At 49.4% G+C, this 22,878-nt stretch overlaps 1 protein-coding gene across 4 annotated transcripts; it reads right to left on the reverse strand.

Moving 5' to 3' along the window:
* Positions 1-365: 365 nt before the first annotated feature.
* On the reverse strand, positions 366-21,580 carry Pnoc (prepronociceptin). 4 transcript variants are annotated; one of them, XM_047551396.1, is made up of 4 exons: positions 21,498-21,580; positions 11,370-11,518; positions 3,470-3,791; positions 366-698 (listed from the first exon to the last, which is right to left on the reverse strand). In XM_047551396.1, exons 2-4 carry the CDS (start codon positions 11,493-11,495, stop codon positions 613-615), a joined length of 534 nt encoding a protein of 177 aa, XP_047407352.1. In that variant the 5' UTR covers positions 11,496-11,518; positions 21,498-21,580; the 3' UTR covers positions 366-612. The 4 variants fall into 4 exon arrangements, with proteins under 4 accessions (XP_047407352.1, XP_047407350.1, XP_047407351.1 ...); XM_047551394.1 differs by having other exon boundaries at positions 3,398-3,791; XM_047551395.1 differs by lacking the exon at positions 21,498-21,580 and adding an exon at positions 21,243-21,270 and having other exon boundaries at positions 3,398-3,791.
* Between the last annotated feature and the right edge of the window lie 1,298 nt (positions 21,581-22,878).

Genomic DNA, 22,878 nt, shown 5'->3' on the forward strand with positions numbered 1-22,878 from the left:
TGCATCACCTGGAACTTGATAAAAATGCAAGATTCCACCTACTCAGAAACTGGGGTGCACCCCGGCAGCCTGGCCCCCTTAGTGCTGATGCACACGGTCTGGGAACCCCTGGCCCTCTGCCTGCCTGTGCGTTCACACAGCTGTGCGCCTCAGTTCCCACCGCATGGTGCCCCTGGGCTGCTTTTGCCAGCGTGTCTTGCCCTACTTGATAGGATGCAGAACCATGAGCTTCTGCCTGGGCCTCCCAGGACAGGCGGCTCTGAAAGCACATGTGTGGAGTCCATGCTTTCTAGCACGTCACTTAAAAACAGAAAACCAGTTATTAACCATTTGCTCAGTAGAAGTTTAATGGAGAAATAGTTGTTTCCAACAATCAGTCAAAAAGAACAGCTCTTTACAAACAAGGTATGGTAGGATGAGCTGAAGCCCCGGACTCGATTTCCTATTCCTCTCACCCGCCCAGGAGGACCAGAGCTGGCTGAGGAGGAAAGATGGGGCCATTCGAATGTAGCTGGAGGAGTTACAAAAATACACTCTGGTGGAGCCTCAGGGCTGTGGCGAGACGTGCCTGGGGAGGGGAGGTGCTGGGGCAAAGCCGCGGGTCTGCGCTGCTCAGCGCCCGGGTGACGAGGGGATCCTGAGTCCCAGCCGGCAGGTCTGGGGCTGGACACATGCTGTTTTGGGGATCACCTGGACGCCTGGGGAGACAGAAATGATGAAAATGGCAAACCTGATGGTTGTCTTGACCCTTGATCCTATTCGCCCCAGTGACTGGAGTCATCAAAACGAGGCCAGGGGAAGCCATCGACCCAATTCCTGCCGTCGCAGAAAGGTTCCTAATGCCCCCCACACATGGCTCCCCCACCTCCCAGCCCGAGTCCACTGGCAGGACAGATGGCCTCAAGGGAGGTCGGTGGGCTGTGACATGAAAGGCAAAGGGACAAGCCCCCTATCCTGAGACTCCTCTCCTCCCTAGTATGCCTGCTGAATTGTGTCCTCATCCATGGTTTTCTCACAATACAAGTGCTTTTTAAGCCCCATGTCACTCATGCCTGGCCAGGAATAAATCTGCTGATTTCCACTGTCTTGAAGGGTCAAGTCAAAGGTACAGGGTCAGGGAAAGGGAAGGAAGTCACCGAGACCAGCTGTGCCCTTTGCACAGGCTGTCTAGGCTAGGCCGGCCCCACTTCCCTAGCACCTCAATTCTCTTTCTGAACAGGCTCTTAATCCCCTCCAGTGCTCAGGAGCCCCCTTCCCACCTAGCCTTCTGAGTACAGATGGATCCTGGGTGTCTAGAAGTCAAGAGCAACTGTGGCCACGGGAGTCAGCCGAGTGGTGGAATCTCTCACACACAGGCCAGGCTGGGGTGTGTGTGGGTAAAAACAAGGCTCCAGCTGCCTGTTACAGACTCGTAAAACGTGGCCATAGTGGAACTCAGCAGCTGTGCACATACAGAATTCAGACACAGAGAGAGCTGCACACGGAGAAGAGAGAGCCACCAGTAATACCCAAGCGAGCTGGCTAACGTTGCCAGAGTTTCCATCCAGGACTTCGCAAAGCAGTGGATGGAAGTCGGTTACCAACCTTACTTTAGTCCCTCTCAGCTGAAAGGACAACAGAAAATCAGAAAAACCAATCGCCTGGATAGTTCCTCCCGTCCCGCCCCCCCAATAAATTGATTCCTGCCAATGCAAATCTTAAACTGTCTAGGAAAAGAGAACTGTTATGGTTCAGAATTAGATATGGGCTTTGGTGTCCCTGAAGAGTCACTGTAAAGAACGTCTTTAAGATTTCAAGGAATCCAAACCATGCAACTTCTGATAGATTTACCGTTAGGTTCTGTGTGAATACAGTGTAGAAAGAAACCTAATTCTTGTGCAGGGTTCAGGAGTATGACTTCAAACACAGTGCAGGTCTACTCTGCACCTTGGGAGATTAGTCCTTCTGCTAAACTAAGCACGCCAACATTCTTCTCACAACTTAATATGTGTGTCTATATTTGGGGATGGGTTGGTTGCAGACAAACTGGTTACAGCAAAGAACCATGTGATCTGCCTCTACACCATAGATTAACATATGAATTAATATACCTTGAAGGAAGAGGATTAATGATATTGCTAGTTCTTTTCATTAGGCCAAGTTTCTAGGCTATTTAGGAAGGCATGTGGGACTTTGTATATGATCATATTCCCTTACACAGATTAAGGCACAGGGTTGAGATTTTTCTTAAAATTTCAGAATATTGGGCTGGGGATATAACTCAGTTGGTAGAGTGCCTGCCTTGCATGCACAAGGCCCTGGGTTTAATCCCCAGCACCACACACACATACAATTCAGAATATGCTGTGCTAGTTTCCAGTGCCTCTCAAAGTTATGTATTGGTTGATGGGCCAAAGAGAGTTAAGTTTGGAATGACTGGGCAATTAGTCAGGACTTTGCTGTATGTTATCTGATATGTATTATATTTACTTATATGAGCATGCCCAGGGTTAAAGCAGAGCAAGAGGAAGAGAGAACAAGGAAGAAAGGAGAGAAACAAAGGTAAACAAAATAAAAATGGTGCCCTGCAAAGAAGCAACATGGAAGAAAGAAGAGGTGTTCATGAGTCCACATTCTAAAGAGTGTGGGCCAAATTCTCAAGGTCCTGCTTGGTGATGATGCCATTGATCACATTTCCCTGGTGAGGTGATAGGGTGGACAAATTGATTATGGAAGAAAGAAAAGCAGAAAGCATTAACTCCTGGTTCTAAGAAGAAATTCTTGGCAGGGGAAATGAGAAAGTTTAATGGTTTCCATGGAGTCAAGACAGACACCTTGAGACAGTATCAAGGAAAGGGAGAGACGTAAGCCATCTTTGAAGGTGAAACAGCAACATCCCATCCACAGTAATCGGCCTCTGAATGGCTAAGAGGAGGTTCAGCTATTGGTTTCTAGAGTTAGTCTCTGAGGAAAGGTGAGCTGAATGGTTGCTATGGCAACTGGATAAGAGAATTGGTCCACTTATCTGTCCCCATAGTAACTAAGCTCCTGGAGGGCTATGGAGGAATTAGTTATCTTAGCATACTACTATTATCCCCATGGTAACCAATCTCCAAATGGGAGTGGTCAGCCTCAAAGAGCAATCTTAGGAAAATCTTTACTCCCTAGAGAAAGGGTGGGCAGGAGGCAGGGAGGTGAACTTCCCTCTCAAGTCTCCCAGGAGCTGGAGTCTTTGAGTGTGAGTGTGTGTGGGTGTGTGTGTGTGTGTGTGGTGCTGATGTGCTTCCAGGCCTGGGGGAGGCTAAGACAGTTGGTGTGTGAGGTCTCTTCTTGCCCCCAGCTCATTGGTGCCCAACTCACTCATGGGTTGCAGTGGCCAGTGCAGCTGGGAGGGGCTCCCCTTCCGGCTACACATTACCATTCTGGTGCAGGGTGCGTCGGCGCTGGCTGGACTGCATGCTCAGGACCAGGTACTGCCTCATGAACTCACTGAACCGCTTCTGGTTGGCCAGCTTCCGGGCCGACTTCCGGGCCCCGGTGAAGCCCCCAAATCTCTTCTGCAGTTGCTTCTGTTCTACCTCCCCAGCCTCATCCATGCCGGGCTCTGTCTCTTTCTGTGCTTGGAACAGGCTCCTGACCCGGGGCATTCGCTTCAGGTGCTGCATCTCCGAGGGCCTCGGCTGGTAAAGAGTGGCGGCCACGTGCTCTGGGTCAGCAGGGCTGAGCTGCCAGGGGCCCCTGGCCATGATCTTGGTGCACGGAGTCCAGAGAGGGCTGGGGAAGGTCTTCTCTTCACATTCAAGAATGCACACCTGCAAAAAAGGGGAGGAAGGGAGGAAGGGAAAAGAAACAGGGACCTCTCTTAGTTCAAGGCGAAGGAGGACCTGAGTCCCTATGTCATCTCATGCCAATGCAAATGCTTCTGAAATGTCTATAGAGTTTATTTTCTAAGAACTGTGCAGTAGTTTATGTACTTTTTTTTTTTTTTTTAGGTTCATAGAATTTCAGAGTTGTGAAGAAACAGAATGATTGGGTTCAGCTCCATCATTTTAGCAACAAAGAAATCAGGGATCAGGGGTGAAGTTGACTCACCCCAGGTTGATAGCAAGTTAACACAGAATGAAGGCGCCCCAAACAATGCCCTGCTCCACCTTTAGCTAGGTTTTTAGAACCAAGCACAGCTGGTGAGCATCACCCAGAAGGAGGAACTTTATTTCCTTCTCTCACCAGGCTTGGGGAAGATCAGACTGGTTAAAGAAGTCGGGATGTGAAAGTATGTAGTTAAATCTGCGTGTGTATTTTAAGGTCACGTGTAGAGAGCAGCCCTGGGCTGTTCATTTGCATTCTCCCTACAGTAGCCATCTCTAGCTGCGCATCATTTACAACAGATGAGGGTCAGGACCTTGGGATGGGGCAGGCGGGGCACGTGTGGAAGGTGGGGAAGGGAGGCCATCATCAGCTGGAAGCCAAGCAGACCCGCCAGCAGCCCTCTGCTGCTGCTCTGCCTCCCCCAAACCACCAGCCTGACCACGACACCTGTCCAGCCTTCCTGCCTGGCCCTGACCTCGGCCCACCCTCCTGGCTTCCTGTCTCTGGTTGGGTCTCCTGGAAGCCTCTAGTTCCAACTTTTCTTCCTGTTTGGAGTGTTGGCTCCACCCCTAATTCTCCTCCTCATGTTTCTGGCCTTAGAGGAAAACCCTGCTTCAAACTGACCTTGCCATGGTGAGTCAGTAGGCAGCTGCCCAACCCTCAGCTGACCATGGAGCTTGGGTCTGGCTCCCAGGGCACCTTCCGGGACAGAAGTTGCCAACTGCCCACCCCACCCCGAGTTCCTCTACTTTCTCCATTAGCAACAGAACACTGTTTTCTTCCTGAAGGCAATAGATACGTTTTGAACTTCCCCTGGAGACCCAGGCGACCAGCAGCAAGCGTGGAAATGATCAGATGGGGCCTCCAGTAAAGCTGAGCTGCCTGGGCTGGGAAGAACACCCCCTTTTCCTCCTTCCTCCCCTTCCTCCAGCTTCATGTTTGCAATGTGAACATTTTGGCTGGTTCTCAGTTGTCCTTCTTGAAACCATGAAGCAATTCAGAGGGTGGAGTCATAAGCATGGAAGCCATATGTAGGCAGAGCAGAGAGAGAAGGAGCCTGGGGCTGTCATGCTGACCCTGGACTCACTTCTGTAGGAGGAACTAAGTCTGTCTCATTTAGGCCACTGCTGCCTTAGGTCTTTGATACTAGCAGGTGAATTCAATTCCTATCTGATATTGTCCCCACCTGAGTCTGCCCTTCTGCTTGGTTCCTCTGTCTCTCTCTGAAGGGAACCTTATTCCCCAGTTGACAGACATTTAAACCCTGGACACATCTTCACCTCCCTTGCCCCACCCCCTTCTGCTTAGTAACCCAGGTCTACCTCTCCTCTCCATTCCCTCTGAGGGCCTGGTGGTTCCCAATCCGATCTCTCCATCTCTATCTTTGCCACTCGAGTCCATTTTAGGCCCCTGGAGAATGTTCTTCCTGAGGAATAACTAATCACAACTTGCTCACAACCGTCTGCAATTTTGTCCATGAAATAGCTCCAGATTCCTGATCAGGGCATTTGAATTCTTCTAGCACCTGGCCCAGCCCCGCTTTTACACCTCACTTCTGATTCCTCCTCATGCACATCCCCCTCAGGTATATGGGGCTGCTCCTCGTGCCTGAGACACCTCATGCCTTTAGTCACTGTGCCTCTGATGGAATGACTTCCTTCCATCCATCCTTTGGGACCTAGCCACACACCAGCCTGATCCTCTATGATACCCTCTTCTAGGTATCACTCCTAGAAGAATTTCTCTCTCCTTCCCCGTGTTCCCACTTAACCTTCATTCTTAATTTTAATGCTTAATATAAATAATTTTAATATCTTCTAAGGCAAAATATAACAAGCGAGGGACCATATCTTACTCATACTGAAGTGCCTTCTACGAGTTTTCACCTTCTAGCAAATAGTAGACATTCTATTACATTCTACTAAATAGTAGACCTTCTATTACATTCTACTAAATAGTAGACATTCTAGCACCTGGAGACATTTTGGTTGTCATTCTGTGTGTGTCTGCTAATGCCACCTAGAGGCCAAGCGTGCTAGTAAAAATCCTTCAGAGCAGACAATGGTTCCTGTTATGGTCTGGATGTGAGGTGTCCCCTAAAAGCTCATGTGAGACAACGCAAGAAGGTTTAAAGGAGAAATGATGGGATTATGAGAGCCTTAACCCAAACAGTGAATTAATCCTCTGATAGGGATTAACTGAGTGGTAACGAAGGCAGATGGGGTGGGCTAGAGGAGGTGGGTACTGGGGGCATGAATTTGGGGTATATAGTGTGTGTCTGGAGAGTGGAGTCTCTCTCTGCTTTCTGATCACCATGTGAGCTGTTTGCCTCTGCCACACTCTTCCTCCATAATGTTCTGCCTCACCTCAAGCCCTGAGGAATGGAGCTGGTTGTCTATGAATTGAGACCTTTGAAACTGTGAGCCCCCAAATAAACTTTTCCTCCTCTACGATTGTTCTGTTTGGGTCTTTTAGTCACAGCAGTGAAAAAGCTGACTAAAACAGTTCCCAACAAGTAGACCTCGATGGTTAATTGAAAACCCCTGTTCTACAGAGTCCATAGAAAAGCAAGACATGTGGATAGCACCACAGAAGTGTGGAATTTTGGAGTTGGAATGGACCTTTGGGCCTATTCCTCTCAGAATAGGACCCCAAATGCTTATTGAATTGTGCTGCTCCATCCGTGCACAGACACAGGTGGAAGAGATAAATCTAGATAGGACTAGATCTTCTGTCAGCTCCTGGATTTCTAAGCGCAGATGGTAATTAGATTTTGTGTCAATCAGAGAAAATGAAATTTTATGATCAAACCAGATGCCACAATCCATGTGCAGACTGGACATACTGTTAGTTAAATTAGATGCTAACCAAATCATCTCAATTCTTGATTTAGGAGAAGGTTTGGGGGCAAATATGAGGAATCCAAATTCACAACAGCATTTGTAGCACCAGATGGGCATATGAGCTTAATGCCTAACCCCGGGTCTGGGGGCCTCACCAGCCGCTTTCCAGAGATGGGTTAATGGCCAATTAAGTGAGCTGGACGCATTTTCGCAGCCCATGCTGATGACGTTGCTATATTAAGCCAAAGTTTGCATGAGCATCTGGAGTCCCAGACTGGTGCCAAATTGATCTGCAAAGCAGAGCTTGTGAGGAGACAGAGCAAAGGGCCATTTGGATGTCTGGACCAGAGATCAGGCTATAGGCTGGGGGTATAGCTCAGTGGTAGAGCACTTGCCTAGTACGTGTGAGGTCCTTGGTTCCATCCCCAGCTTAAAAAAAAAAAAAAAAAAAAAAAAAAAGATTAGGGTAAAAGTACACAGGAGCTCTCTGGAGAGAAAAGAGGAAGGTCACAGAGGTGTCTACCTGCTGCCATGAATGAGACTGCAAACCACTTCTGCCCTTGAGATAGATGTTTGGTAACTACTTTCTCTAGGAGGCTTTGCTAGATTATTCCACGGATAACACTAGCAGGGCAGCTGGTGCACAGCCCAGAAGAAAACCACATAAAGAGCCCATCACCTACTAAGGATGTTCATCTGATGAAGAGGGATCCATCAGAGAGTGGTTTGTTTTGCAACAGGGTTTTAAGAAGTTTTAAATATATTTCCCCAGACTGTTTCTGGGGATGGGGGTTAGTTGCATTATTCTTTGTCTCTGAAACAACTCAATGAATCTAGTTTTTTCTTCGTGAATTGATGTGATTAGGTAAAGGCCAAGATGCTGCAATGAGTTTGGGCGTGTGAGTCATTTACCAACCAAAATTACAGTCTAACAAAAAGCCAGCCATACTTGGACCATCTACCAGGAATAGAAATAGAAAAATTTCTGATGAAGCCAAAGGTCCAGAGGATCTTAGGACTAGCTCAGAATTATATAATCTATGGAGAGACGGTGAGGTAACCCTTGCTGAAATGAGTTTCTTCATCTTTCAGAGTGGACATACCCAAGGGTTGCCAGGGTTGGAAATGAGATGTGATCTCCTATGTTCTTGGCATTTCATTAAACTTAAGAATAGATTAAAAGTGAACACAACTGGAAACAAAAACAAGAGGGCAGCCAGGTGTGGAGGTGGGCAACAGGCATGCTGAAGCGTCTGTCCCCGTTTGCGACTTCTATTGTTTCATTTTCTGACTTGTTTCAAAGACATAAAGTCATGCGTGATGCCTGGACCCCAAAAGATTTGGGATGCGATGAAGAGATGGAAACACATTCTTTAGGAGTCTCTGAGAGATGCAGACATCAGAGCTCTGTAGTGCATGTGCCCAGCAGGGCTAAGTGTCCTAGAATCCTGTTGTTTCCGCAGGACTGTTTACAGAGCAAGCTCTGTGCCACCTGCTGGGTCACGGGCTGGGAAACTCAGATCTATTGACACAGAGAGTTCACACCTGAGGGTCAGAGCTAAACTGCAGGTGCCAGTAACAACCAGGACACACCCAAGTCGGGTTGGGAGCCTAGCACAGCTGGTGAGCATCGCCCAGAAAGAGGAACTTTATCTCCTTCTCTCACCAGGCTTGGGGAAGATCAGACTGGTTAAAGAAGTCGGGATGTGAAGAATGTAGTTAAATCTGCGTGTGTATTTTAGGGTCACGTGAAGAGAGCAACCCTGGGCTGTTCATTTGCATTCTCCCTACAGTAGCCATCTCTAGCTGCGCATCATTTACAACAGATGAGGGTCAGGGCCTTGGGATGGGGCAGGCGGGGCATGTGTGGAAGGTGGGGAAGGGAGGCCATCATCAGCTGGAAGCCAAGCAGACCCGCCAGCAGCCCTCTGCTGCTGCTCTGCCTCCCCAAACCACCAGCCTGACCATGACACCTGTCCAGCCTTCCTGCCTGGCCCACCCTCCTGGCTTCCTGTCTCTGGTTGGGTCTCCTGGAAGCCTCTAGTTCCAACTTTTCTTCCTATTTGGTGTGTTGGCTCCACCCCTAATTCTCCTCTTCTTGTTTCTGGCCTTCGTCAGAGGAAAACCCCACTTCAGCCTGACCATGGTGAGTCAGAGCACTCTTCTGAGGTGGAACTTGGTCTGGGTCTTTGAAGTGTGAGCAGGATTTATTAGAGAGGGAGGAGAGGCACATGCCAGATAGCAGGGCAGCAAGGGAAGGCAGGATTTCCTAGGAACTGTGGAAAGTGACTGGGAATGTGGGTCTAAGCCTGGGGACAGGCGGTCTGGGGGAGCTTTGGGAGTTACCCTCAGCCTGGGGGCGACCAAGGGACAGGGCGTGAGTGGGATCCTAGAGGGAGGGAGGTGCCAAGAAGCAGGCCATCTTGGCGATCCCTTGTGTTTAGTGAGTGGGGAGAGGAATAGGAGCCAATCCGGGAGGTCGGAAAAGGAGAGTCAGAGCAGGAAGGAGGCTGGTGAAGGGGGCAAGAGAGCCTAGAGAGGATGGGAGGGTCCATGGGCAGGGCCGGTGCTCTGAGGAAAACATGGTGGATGAGAAAGAGGAGGAAGGTGGGCGGGTCACAGGGCTGCTCTTCCTGACTGCGTGGTTATTACTGGTCAGAACAGCTTTGGCCTGGGCCAGAGGTGCTTGTCTCAGCCCGGAGCTGAGCGCGGGCCCAGGGCTTGTCCAGCAGGGACGGGGCCTGCATGCTTGCACATTCACCTCAGGAACAGTAGCTGCTTCTGATTGTTTTGAAGGCTGAGGGTTTGAGACATGGCAGCTTGAAAGAGGCTTCACTTCAAGGGAAGCTGTAATTGAACTATGCTAGTTTTCATAGGAGAGGAATAACTATCCAGACCGAAACTAGAGGAGGTGAGAAATCAGTTTCATGGATAATAACTTAACCTTGGCTTTGCACCTCAAGTTGGAAATTTAAAATATACCAGAGCATGTCAGATCATTGAATGGTCATTGTAGAATTGTCTGTAGGATCAAAAATGGAGGGCCGTGTGCATGTTCACCAGGCAGGGAAAGGTTAAACAAGTTATGCTATATTCACAGGAAGAAAGAACTTTAAATACTGCCTAATGATGTGGAAACGGTATCCTGGTAGACTATAGTAAGTGGGGAAAAAAGTGGGATTCTTTCTCTGACTACTGGGATTAATGGTGATTTAGATTTCATTTTTTAATACTTCTCCAAATTTGCCAAATTCTCTGAAATAAGATACATCATTACACTCACACATTGCTGGAGGGATTGCAAATTGGTACAACCACTCTGGAAAGCAGTATGGAGTTTCCTCAGAAAACTTGGAATGGAACCACCAGTTATCCCACTCTTCAGTATATACACAAAGGACTTGAAATCAGCATATTACAGTGGTGTGGCCACATCAATGTTTATAGCAGCTCAATCCACAGTAGCTAAACTATGGAACCAACCTAGGTGCTCTTCAACAGATGAATTGATAAAGAAAATGTGGTACATATACACAATGGAATATTACTCAGCCATAAAGAAGAATGAGATTATGGCATTTGCTGGTAAATGGATGGAACTGGAGACTATAATGCTAAGAGAAATAAGCCAGTCTCAAAAAACCAAAGGTCAAATGTTCTCTCAGTCATGCTGATGGAAACTCACAATAAGCAGCACTGGAGGGTGGGAGTGAAGTGGGTAGGGGAGAATAGAAGTTCACTGGATTAGACAAAGGGGAATGAAGGGAAGGGAGGGGAGATGGTAATAGGAACGATGGTAGAGTGAATTGGACATAAGTTTTCTATGTTCACATATGAATACACAACCAGTGTAACTCCACATCATGTACAATCACAAAAATGAGAAATTATACTCCATGTATGTATGACATGTCAAAATACACTCTGCTGTCATGTATAACTAAAAAGAATACATGAATAAATTTATAAAGAGAATGCATCATTTTAATACTGGGAACAGTAGGGCAGCATGAGCAGGTGTGTATGTGTGTGTGTGTGTGTGTGTGTGTGTGTGTGTGTGTGTTGTGCTAGGGATGGAACCCAGGGTCTTGCACATGCTAGGCAAGCACTCTACCACTGAGCTACACCCATAACTTGTTATACTTTTTGAGGCAGGGTCTTGCTAAGTCGCCCAGGCTGGCCTTGAGCTTGCAATCCTCCTGCCTCAGCCTCCACAGTAGCTGTGATTATGGGTGTGTGCCATGACCCACAGCAATCGTTAGGTCTTTATCTGAAGGTGTTAGAGTGGAAAGGTCACAGGGTTCCTGGCTGGAAGATGCCCATATCTGTTTCTTCCTGGTCACATGACACTGGACAAGTTCTATGAGCTCTGGGAGAGGCTTTGGTTTCTCACCCAGGGCCAGCGGACGGGAGGAGATGGACAGGGAGGAGGGAGGCGCCTCCACCTCCTGGACCTACCTCCAGGTTGAAGCCATCCAGAGCTGGGCGGAGCTTCTCCCGGCAGGTGAGACAGTCCCTGGGGCAGCTACTGAACACACTGGAGAGGAGGCTGAGAAGCAGGAGGTCACACAGCATGATTTTCATGGTGCAGGAGAAGGAAGCAGCTGCTGAAACACAGGCGGAGGTGTGGCAGTTAGTTGAGCCGTTGGGGAGGCCAGCGGGCCAGGGCTGGGGATCCTAACTCGGGGGATGCAGGAAAGTCATTCCCGGTGGGAATACTGCCAGGGGTCTGCGATTCATCTTCCAAGAGGGAGCAGACTGTCAGGGCTGCGAGTCTCTGGTCCTGTCATCCAGGACTAAGACTCGGGCCCAGGCTGGGGTCTAGGTTCCTGAGAAGAGTGGCTCCTGATGCCTCCACTCAGCTGGCCTCGATGCCATTCTGGGTGGCATCAGCTGTGGGGCGGTGGAGACAGCGTTCCAGGGAGCTAAAGGCATGGCTTTGCAGCTGACCAGCTTGTGACCTTCATTAACCTCTCCGAGCCTCCGTTTCCGCTCCTGTGAAAGGGGACAGTGGCAGCTGCTTGCCACAGGGCTGTTAGGAACTTGAAGTGACACCTGTACGGGGGTTTTACAGAGTGCTCTGCAAGAGTGAGAGAAAGCTGAGATTTGCTAAGGACTCAAGTCCTCCCCAGTGCCCCCTGGCATGGCCCAAGTACTCATGCCTGAAATTTCTCTTCTAGGGAGCTTCCTCGTTTCCTTGTCTGTTGCTGCTGCCCAAGGCGAGCTCCTGTAACAATCTGAACATTTGTGTCTCTCAAATTCCTATGTTGAAAACCCAACCCCCCAGGTGATGGCATGGAAGGCGGGGTCTCGGGAGGTGGGTGGGTTGTGTGTGGGGGGCTCTATGAATGGGATTAGTGCGCTTATGAAAGGGAACTGGGAGAGCTTGCTAGGCCCACACGCCACGTGAGGACAGGGCAAGAGGGTGCTATCTGTGAATTAGGACACGGGTCTCACTGGACACGAACCTGCTGGCATCGTGATCCTAGATTTTCCAAACTTCTAGAACTATGAGAAATAAATTTCTCTTGTCGATAAGGCATTTTGTCATAGCAGCCAGAACAGACCAAGAGAGTGGGCCTCCTGAGCACAAGGCCATGATGTCACCTTGCCAATCCACACCAAGCACAGGGCCTGGCATATGGAATTATTTATGGAAAAATGAACAAAGAAAGTATTCTAAAATGATTGCTCCAATGATTAGTTAATGGAATTGACAGTCTTCATGCAGGACTGTCTGCAAGACGTGTGGAGTTTCTCCTGTCCCTCTTTATGTCTTTTCCTTAGATCAAACTTCTTGAATCAGAAAGCTACTTCCTTCGACTACCTTGTTTTGAGTCCCTGTTGAACCATCTTTTTTGGGGAAGCTTTATGGAAAGAGGAAAGAGGGAAGGTTCAGGAAAGAAAAACATTCTTGAGGCCACAAGGATGTATATATTTGCCAAATCCATCAAATTGAATATTTAGATTCTGTGCATTTCATTGTATGTAAATTTTCCTTTAATAAAGAGTTTGTTATAGAAAAACAAAAATTATTGCCTTTATTGCTTTTTCATCAGACTATTTGAAGAAAATGTATGTGGTCCTCCTACTCAAATGCATCTGCAGACCAGCTGGATCTTGTTAGAAATGCAGAATCTCAGGCCCCACCCCGTGGCCATTAAACCAGGATCTGTGTTTTCATCAAGATTCTCAGGTGGAACATATGCACAACAAAGTTTGAGAAGTGATATGAAGGATGAGAAAGATGTGAAATGGAACCAATCAGAGGGAGAGAAGGGGGACCTGCAGATGACCCAGTGGTCATGCTGGGAGACCACCTGGCTCTCGTGCATCCTGGAAGCATTTCAGACCAAGAGGCTATCAGGGCATTCAGTGAAGGTTTGTGAAGTCAATGCGTTGACATTTGATGTGGGTTTTGAAAAAGAATGTGCCAGGAGGGCATCCAGGCGACCCAGGAAACAGCATTTCCACAGGTAGCAGGGAGTCAGGATCAGAAGGTGGGTGGTAAGGAGATGTGGGTACTGGGTCCCTCCCACACTCCCAAGACAGGTCCCTTTTGAATGGAGTGGGGTCCAGATGGAACAGGTCTTGCTTGCTTTCCTAGAGGGTGCACTTTATCCTTGGGGTGATGGGATGTCTTGGGCTAGCAACAGTGAACACAAACATCTATATCCATGAGCGTATCTCAAATGCAGTTTTTCCCTCTCCATCCCAAGGGCTGATGGCTTAGTTGAGATTTATTACCTTATTTTTATAATAACCTTCTAATCAGGTCATCTAATGATCTGGACTCTCTCCAAGTCATCTCCAATCTGATGATGTCACTTCGTACTTAATTCTATAATGCCCGTGGCCTCCAGGAGGAATTCCAAGGACTTGGTTGAGTACTGGCTCCTGTGCCTCGCTGCCTGTCAATCACCCTTGCATTGTGCCTCATCCCTGTGGATACAGTTCCAACTACCTCAGGCTCGTGCTGTTTTTGTCGCTTGGCACTAGCTGATCTGATCCCTCTGCCCGGAATCTACTTCTCTTTCATGCCTCGTATGCTTCCTTCTGGGAAGCCATCTCTGATCTCTATCAGTCTCTTCTGCTGCTATGGCATCTCAAAGCAGCATATCACAGCAGGAGCAAACGGGTCTCAGGCTCCTCATCTGCCACATGGGCACACTAGACTAATGCCGAGAGTCGTATGTGCATTGTTTGATCCATTCATTTTAGGGACTCCTGGGTTCAGACTAGGTTCTGCATCTTGCCAGCTCTACTTAGCCTCTCAGTTCCTCATCTGTAAAATGGATAACTCCAGTACCTACCTCATAGGACCAGTAGTGGGTTTGTGTTTGTAAGCAGTTAAAATAGCACCTGGCATACGACAAGTTCTTTACAGAAGAGACAGCCACAGGAAGTGCTCCAGAATATTACTATGTCCTTGGACTTATTTATCTATTTCCCCACTGAACTAGGACTTCCTGGAAGGCAGAAATTCTGTCCTAGGATTCTCTGTATTTCCAGCACCAGCACCCAGCACAGGGCACAGACTTAGGAGGTGCTCAAAGTTTCACCAATGAGAATGGCAGACCTTGGGAGTCCACTTCCTTCCCTTCAGCAAACGGAGAGCTGGAGAATGTCTGGGAGCAGCTGCTTCATCAGGGGTCCGTGGTGCTCATGGCACAAGGCTACCTCAGGACTCACATCACCCTCTAAGTATCTATTAGGAAAATGTCTAGTTGGAACCAGGCGAGGTGGGAACTAGTTTTGTTGCAGAGCAAGGCAAGAGGCCATCGTAAGCTGGAAGTCCAGTGCATGTCTGGCCACTAGGCATGGCTGGGATAGCGGTCCGTGCTGGGTCTGTGCAGGAGACCAGCTCTTCTTCTGAGATGAAAATGTGTCTCAGGTTCCAAATGGCCACTCTGTGATACAACTCTTTTAGAACGCAAGCCAATCTTAAATTGAGGACTGCCGAGTCTTCCTTTTGCTTGAGAATTACCTTTGTGTTTCTTATTCTACTCATCTCTCTAGTCAGGAGACGGGTTTGCAGAATTTGTCAGAATGATGTGGCTGTGCCCGCTTTAGCCACATGATGGCAGTGGCTGTATGTCACAGAAGAAAGGGAAGCCAGGAGGGACGGGCCGATTGCCTTTCCTTCCCCTCACGAGATTGCGATGCATAATGTGCGCCTAAGCTGAGCTGATAAGCGGTGACAGATGTTAATGAAATGCTTTCCTGCTGAGGGTTTTCATGAACCTCATTAACTCAGGCGACTTGCACGTTCAGGAAGTGCTGGGTGGCTCGACTGATATTCGTTATCTCAAATTCTGGGTAATGGGATTTAGGGGGGAGGAGAAGAAAGGAGGCGAGGTCCTGGGACTATCAGTATGGCTCATTTGATAGCCTGGTTGGCTGTAGGACGTGAGGTCCCTTCCGTTGGCTTGTTGGCTTTATCTCCTGGGCTTTGGCCGGGAGCCCCTTGCAGGTCTGTGACCCACTCTCCTCCAGTGCCCGGTCTCCTCTCTGTTCCACCCTCACTTTGAACATGTGGCCCCACCAATTATGCAGAAACCATCCACTCCATGTTGTCCATTCTCTACAATTCAAAAATCCAGGACGTGGATGAGACAGCACAGTCCCCAGGCACAGGTGGCTCGTAGCCTTTAAATGGGGACATTCTTTTATCTTTGCTCTCACAACATGGAGCACAGTTGTGTGCTCCATTAGGTCAGATTTTGAACTTTGAAAACTTGGCAGGAGTTTTCAATTTTAAGAACCTTAACCGCATCCTTAGGCTGCCGTACCAGCTCTGTGCATACAATGAAGTCATTTGAAGTAAAGGTGAGTGGGTAGACTTTGTATGACTTCCGACAAGTTATTCACCTCCAAGAGTCTTAGTCTTCTCAACTGCAAGATGGGGATAATGAGTTTTGTTTTTTTTTTTTTCATGTGTTACCCAGCGACAGTGAGCATCAGTAGATACAATTTACCTGAGTGTGTTCGAATTTTACACGGCTTGTATTTCATCTCTGAGTCAAACTCGGTTAACCATTCAGTGTGCACTACTAAATAATCAGGCCATTTTGTATTGAATAAAGCAATATTTAATTACCTCTTATTTAGATAATGACACCTCATAAATTTGATTGTGTCTTATCGTTTATAAGGATAAAATACTACTATGGTTTAGCCTGAACCTATGCACACGCACTCTGGCTTCCAAGGGCAATATAATTAGTTGCTTTTCTTTTCTGTTGGAGGCTTACATGTGCAGCTCTAGCTGATGCTAAACCCTGAAAATTGTTTCACAACCTCTGCAGAAGTCTGTGATTTGGGGACTCCTGGTGGAGAAGGGAAGAGGGAAGAAGGAGCCCTCGATCCTCAAAGTGTGTCTCCTTGCTCTTCATCAACTACATGCATAGGATTTTGTTCTTTATGGATGGTGGATGATTTTCATATGCACATGCAGACCTATGGTCTGGGTTAATTTTACCCCTTTCCTGTGATACGCATCGTTCATAGAGGTTAAGCAGCTTGTCTAAGATCACCTGGTTAGTAAATAGCAGAGCCAGGAATTAAATGTGGGTATTTTGACTCCAAATTGTGTGTTTGGTCAACCATTAACTGCATGCTCTGTTCCTGCTTTGGGGAGGGGATTGATTCTGGTGAAATCTCACTGGGATGGAATCTGTTTGTATTTATCAGAAATCCCATGACTTACATTTAGAGCATTGTGTGCCAGGCCCGGGGCTGGCTCATTGCTTCATTAGCATCCACTCTATGGGGTAGGTACTACTATCCTCATTTTACAGTTGAGGAGACTGAGGTTTGAAGAGGAGACAGAACTCTAAGTGGCAGGTGGGGCTTACATCCATCGATCCCCAGGCTCCAGCTCTGCTGCCCCCCGACCCTTGCTTGTCTTCATGAGCTGAATCCATTCTAAGGACCTGCTCTGGTCCTGAACTCTGGGCTCACCTTGTCTGATTACAGCCTCTTCATTGGTCCCTCTCCTCAGTTCCTAGAGGGGTCTTTCATTCCCTCCATCCGCACAGCCCTGGGCGGAAGCTGGGTCTTCTTGTGCTCTGGCTCTGGGCCACAGCGGACAGGCCCCCAACCTGGGGTGTGGCATGTTCCCCAGTTATTACTGAGGGGGGCTTTTCCAGTTTCGTTTCCTCCTCTGATGGGCACACTTTTAAAAAGGTCTCTCTTCTCTAAATTTCCACCTGGAAAGAGGGGAGTGGTACAGGGTGGGTGGTGGGCACTAGGGCAGGGATGCCAGGCGGGGATCCATGACTGAGCAAGAGCCCCGTGTGTGAGACAGGGTCCTGGGTTCTAGACACAGCCCTGGGTTCTAGTCACTGCGCGTGGGACCCAGGCAAGGCTCTTCCTGTCTCTGAGCTCAGTTTTTCCTTCTGTAAAAGAGGCAGTTGCACTTGTTGGTTAATATTTGAGTCTCTGAATATTTGACCTATCCTGGTAAGGGAAGTGAGGAGGAAAGAGGGAAGGGGCAGAAGAGACCAGGTCTCCACAGGGCGGCAGGGGATGAGGGTTTCAGGAAGGGCCACAGGGGCCAGAGTGCGCGCGCCTGTGTGGCTGCCACAGGAGGAAGGGAGCACCCTTAACTTTCATCTTCCTGGTTCTGGCAAATGCACCCACATAGACCGCTAAGATAATCTAAATGGACTTTTAAAAAGCTTTTATTTACTCTTATAAAATCACTGAATGTTCTTTTTTGAAAAAATTGGAAAATATTGAATCTAGAACAATCTTCAAACTTTAAATTTTTACCTCTAACAAGCAGTTTGTTTAAAAAAAAAAACTCTTTTAACTGACTAAATAATTGTACATATTTATGGGATGCATTGTGACATTTCAATACATGTATGCAACCTGTGATGGGTCAGATCAGGATAACTGCCAGATCTGTCACCTCAAACATTTATTATTCTTAGGTGTTGGGAACATTCAAAGTCCTCTCTCCTAGCTATTTTGAAATGGATAATTAATAATCACTATCAACTGCAGTGACCCCACTGTAGCAATCAGTTTCCAGCTCCCATTCCCAATTTATTTATTCATAAAGTATATACATTGTAAAATTCATGAAAGTGCAAATTCCAAAAGGAAAGATCAAATAAAATAAGTCTCCATTTCTGGAAGCCCAGTAGGTAGCGGGCAGGTGTGACCCTTTGGAGACGGCTGGCCTAGCTCGTTTGCGTTTTGTGACAGTGACTGAGTTGGGGCTGGCCGAGGACTCCGCCGGCTGCGTGTTCCCGGCATGGCACTGTGTGGTTCCTCTCGGGAACTCCACGCACGTTGAGTTGGATGAATGAAAAGATGAATGGGGGTGGGGGTGGGGGAGGATCGACGCACCAGTGTGAGCAGAGGGGTCTTGGCACTGAACCTCTGCAGGAAGCAGAGTCCTGCTGTGGTGGCCAGGCCAGTTACACACGTCACCAGCCCGGCCGGCCCTGGAGAGCCGTGAGCCTGTGCTTCTGCAATGCCGAAGCAGCTGCCAGGGTTTTGAAACATCACAGGATCACAGAAAGTCAAGAAAAGTGATTGCACGCTACTGAGGGAGCTGCGTGGAATGTGGGCTCCCCGCTCCAGAAAAATCGATATGCCCCAATCCTCACAGCCAGTTTGTGGGTTAGAAGGAAATCTTTATAGATAGTGGGAACAACGATAGTCATTAGATAAAAGTGTTTGAAAAATCCAGTTTGCCTGATGAGCCCCAGCAATTCAAGCTGCTACAAGCTATTTGACACGATGGATGACTCCCGTTTTCTGAGAAGGGGCCAGATCTTTCCTAGGATTCCTGAGGAGCAGCTAAGCCCAGACTCGGAACACACAAGACTCAAAGGCCCCTCACAGGCTCTGGGGCTGTGGGGCTGGGAGTGAAGAACCACTGAACTGTGTCAGTGCAAGTGTAGAGGGCTCATCTGAACCTCACCTCCCTACCACGTACGCCATTAGCATGAAACAGGCATGCAGACCAGTTTAGCTCACAGCCTGGTGCACAGTAGGTCTCAAGAAATAGTAATTTCTTTGCCCTCCTTCTATGCTTTTGTCCTGGCTGCTGCCTTCCTCTTCAAAGCCCTTGATTCATGCAAATTCCATCCCTTCCCAACCCAATTTTCACACCTGTCATCCCAGTCACTTGGAGGCTCCCACGGGAGGACCGCAAGTTTGAGGCCAGCGTCTGCAACTTCGTGAGACCCTGAGCAACTTAGGGAGACCCTGTCTCAGAATAAAAGTAAAAAAGGGCCAGAGATGAGACTCAGTGGTAAAGCACCTCTGGGTTCAATCCCTGGCACAAAAGAAAAGAAAAATCCTCAGAGGAAGCATCCTTCCCCGGCCTCCCCTGGACTTGCGCTCTGGACCATGCAGTCGGGGCTAATTGCATCCAGCCCCACATTGTCCTCTAATTGTTTGGGGTGTGTTTGTGTTGTGTCCACGCTATTAGTTCATAAGCACCCCTGACTGTAGAGGGGACGTGTGCCGGAGCCAAGACAGCTGCACTCAGCCCTGTCTCTGCCCTGGGCTGAACGAATCATCGAACCTCTCAGCTTGTTTCCTCAACTGCAAACTCTGAGCTAATGACATTGCCTCCCAGAGCTGGTGCTGGGATAATGGGTGTGAAAGCGCCTAAATCATTGCACAGTGTCAAGTGCTGTTATTATCACCTCTGTTGAATCTCCAGGGCCCCAGTGCCTCCCCTGCCTGGTGGGATGTAGCTGATAAATATCTGATTGATTGGAGATGGAATCGCTTGGTGACAGCTCCTGTCTCAGGCTCCTGGGAGCTCCAGTCTGAGCCTAATCCTGCTATTACTTCCTTCATTGGCAATGCAAAACCTCCTGCATTTTCTACATCCCTAAGAACCTTCAGCTGATAAAGCAAGGGCTAGTGCCCCTTGGATAACAGGACTGCACCCCAGGCTGAACCACAGTGCCCTGGACAGGCGGCACCAAGCTGCACAAGGAAAGCCGAAGCTGCTGCTTTTACTAAGTGGGATTCGGGTAGTTGCCCCTGCAGAAGACTCGGCGAGCCCAAGGAACCTGAGTCCTTTCTGATAAAGGTATCATGGCATCGGTAGAAGCTTGTAAAATACCTCCCTGCCAAACTTCATAAATGGGAGAAAAAAGGGTGCATGCGGCAGCCACCCACAGGCAGGGAGAGAGCGGTGTTTGCTTTGGGAGGTTTTGATAAGAAGCCAGGCAGTTACTTTTTTCTCTCTGTGTTGAAAACTCTGGTTTGGGCTTGCTGGCAAATGCCGTGCAAAGCTCATCTTTTGTTAGTCTGCCGAACAATGTTATTGGTTATAATTGGGGCAATTATGGGCTGCTTGAGGAAGCTAAACGCAGATGTTGAAACCCAGGATCAGAGTATCCAAGTCCAAAGCAGCTTGCTCTAAATAGCCCCTTCCCCGAATCATCCTGCCTTACTTGAAATTCCCCCAGAACTTGCCCATGTTCCCAGTGAGACAGGGGAGGAGGGGACGGGAAAGGGAGGGGATGGAGACACGCAGGGGAGACGCACAAAGAGAGGAGGAGAAGGAGGGGGCTGAGCGAGAGCAGCCAGAGTCGCTACGTTGCCACTTGTGAATGGAGTATTCCACGCGCCCTGGGCAGAGACCTGGGCAGAAGGGACACAGTGCCGAGAAAGGAGGGAGACCTGGACACAGTGCAGGGTCTAGAGATCAAGGTCACGCCCGCAGAGAGCCTCTGTGGAATTCACCCACAGCCCTGGCTTTGGCAGTGTATACAGGTGGCGCACACCCTGCAGGTCTGGCTCTTCCCCACGTCATTTGTGATGACTTCTATTTAGGGTGGAAGGCAGAAGGGTTCCCTCCAGATTAAGAACTCGAGACCAAATGGCATTAAGTTCAGTGGTACCTTTGGAGCAGCCCGAACATGTCAGGGAAGCAAGGAGAAAAAGCCACAGCAAGAACCCTGGTGCCGGTACCAGGGGCTTCCTGGGGGCTGCCCCCCAGACAAGCGCCCTCCAAGTGCCGCTCCCCACCTGACCTCAATCCTGCAGCCACCTCTCCTCAACAGAGCAAGTCAGGGCCACAACTGGGGAAGCAAAACTTTTCCTCATTTGCAAGTTCAGCTTTCTTCTTCTGCATCTCTCCGTGAGATCAGAAAACCCTCCGCACTCCCCCTTCCTCACCCTCTGAGCCCTGAAAATAAGATGAATGAAGAAATACTCTCAGGAGAGGCCAGCAGCGGCCACACTGGACAAAGGACAGGGGCGGAGGAGCCAGCCCGGGCTGCCCTGCTCTCCGAGGCTCCCGCCATTGGTCACGGCTGGGGCTGGGGGCCGCATGCAGTCGCCTACCTGAGAGCTGTCAGTGGCAGGGCTCCCTCGGATGCGAGGCTCGGTTCCTCCGAGGCAGCCACACCAGCATATATATCCTCCCCCCACGCACAGCCCTCCCCTTCCCTGCCCACCTCGATGACACATGCACACGCTGACCCCCTTCATCAACCAGACAGCACAACCTTCCAGCCTCCCTGCTGCCCCCTCCCCCCTGCTCTGCAGGCAGACCTGACCTGCCAGCCCCCCACCCAGCCAGGCTCCAGCCTGCTTCACCTGGGCTCGGTGCAGCCGGGATCCCACGGCTGCCTTCCCGTTGCTTCCAGAGGCACTGAGAGGACTGACGGGGAGCTCTGGCAAGTCAGTCAGAGAGAAAGACTCCTGGCGACAGCGATGAGGCAGACCCCAAATCCTGGAGTCTCCTTGAGCAACCTTTTGCCTGAGGAGTGGCGAAGAGGCAGCAGGCAGAGGGAGGAAGAGCTCACGCAGGCTCCCACCGGCTCACAGGAGCCAGGGCTGAGCTAAGCCAAGCCCCCTCCTAATGTCATGGCCCTACAGGCGGCAAGGGCCAGGCCAGTCGAGGAGGTGTCTCCACCTGCGGTGGCCAAGTCAGGAGGCATTTCCACAGGTGCCCACAGCATGGCGCAGTGCAAAACGCTGAGCTGAGGCTCAGACGGAGGATCTAAAATTCTGGCTCTCCCTTTGGAGCAGGTCCTCCTGTTTGCCCACCTCAGGTCCTCCTCTGTGAAATGGGTGCCAGGCCTCTTGAACAGCAGTGAGTGGAACAAGGAGGCCCTTAACAAACCTAGCGCTGCGCTCTCCCCCGCCCGCCACCTTTCCACACTAGTACCCCCAGTCTAGAAGCCTCTCCCAGTGGGTCACAAGGGGCTTGTCTAGCTGCTGCTGCACCTTCGGGTGTAGGGGCCTGGAAGCTGTTGGAGATGTCCTGCCCCGGGCTGCAGAGCCTCCTTTTCTGCTGCGGCTCGGGCGGGGAGGTGGGCTGCAGGAAGGCAGCTCCCAGGCAGCCAGGTCTGCAGTGCTCAGATCCTGAGGCAGGCCTGGACACTCTGACTGCCCTTGTCCTGGGTGACTTGCTCTGTGACCTCGTCCTTGGCTTTCCCAGGAGGATCTAATCTATTCCAGAACCCCAGGGCTTGAGCCTGGGTGGTCTAGGGAGTGCAAGCATTTACTCGAGGGCAAGTTCCGCTCTTTCATAGACCTGGGAAGAGGAGGATTAGGGGTAGAATTTGCCCTTCTTTTTAGAGTGATGGAAATGCTCTGGAATTAGATTGTGCTGGTGTTTGTACAATAGATACTAAAGCCCTCCTACTTTAAATGGTGAACTTGATGTTATGGGAATTATATCTCAATAAAAAGAAAACAGAAGAAAGGAAGCACTGCCCCATCAGGAGCCACAGTCCTGAGACTACACCCCCTCCCATTGTGTCCCCAGCAGAAGGGCCCAGGAGGCAGCGCAAGGCGACTCCCCACGTAGCTGTCTGTTGCCCAGGTACCACCCGCCTCCCCTGCCCATCAAGGTCACCACTACGAACCTTTTTGGAAACCAGCATGTTCTCTGCATGGCATGGTTGTTTTGCACCCTCATGTATTTGGGGGTTTGAAATCTGGAATCTGATTTTGCATGTGTCTTGGCAGA

The sequence above is a fragment of the Sciurus carolinensis genome, chromosome 4, assembly GCF_902686445.1.
Source record: "Sciurus carolinensis chromosome 4, mSciCar1.2, whole genome shotgun sequence".
Lineage (NCBI taxonomy): Eukaryota > Metazoa > Chordata > Mammalia > Rodentia > Sciuridae > Sciurus > Sciurus carolinensis.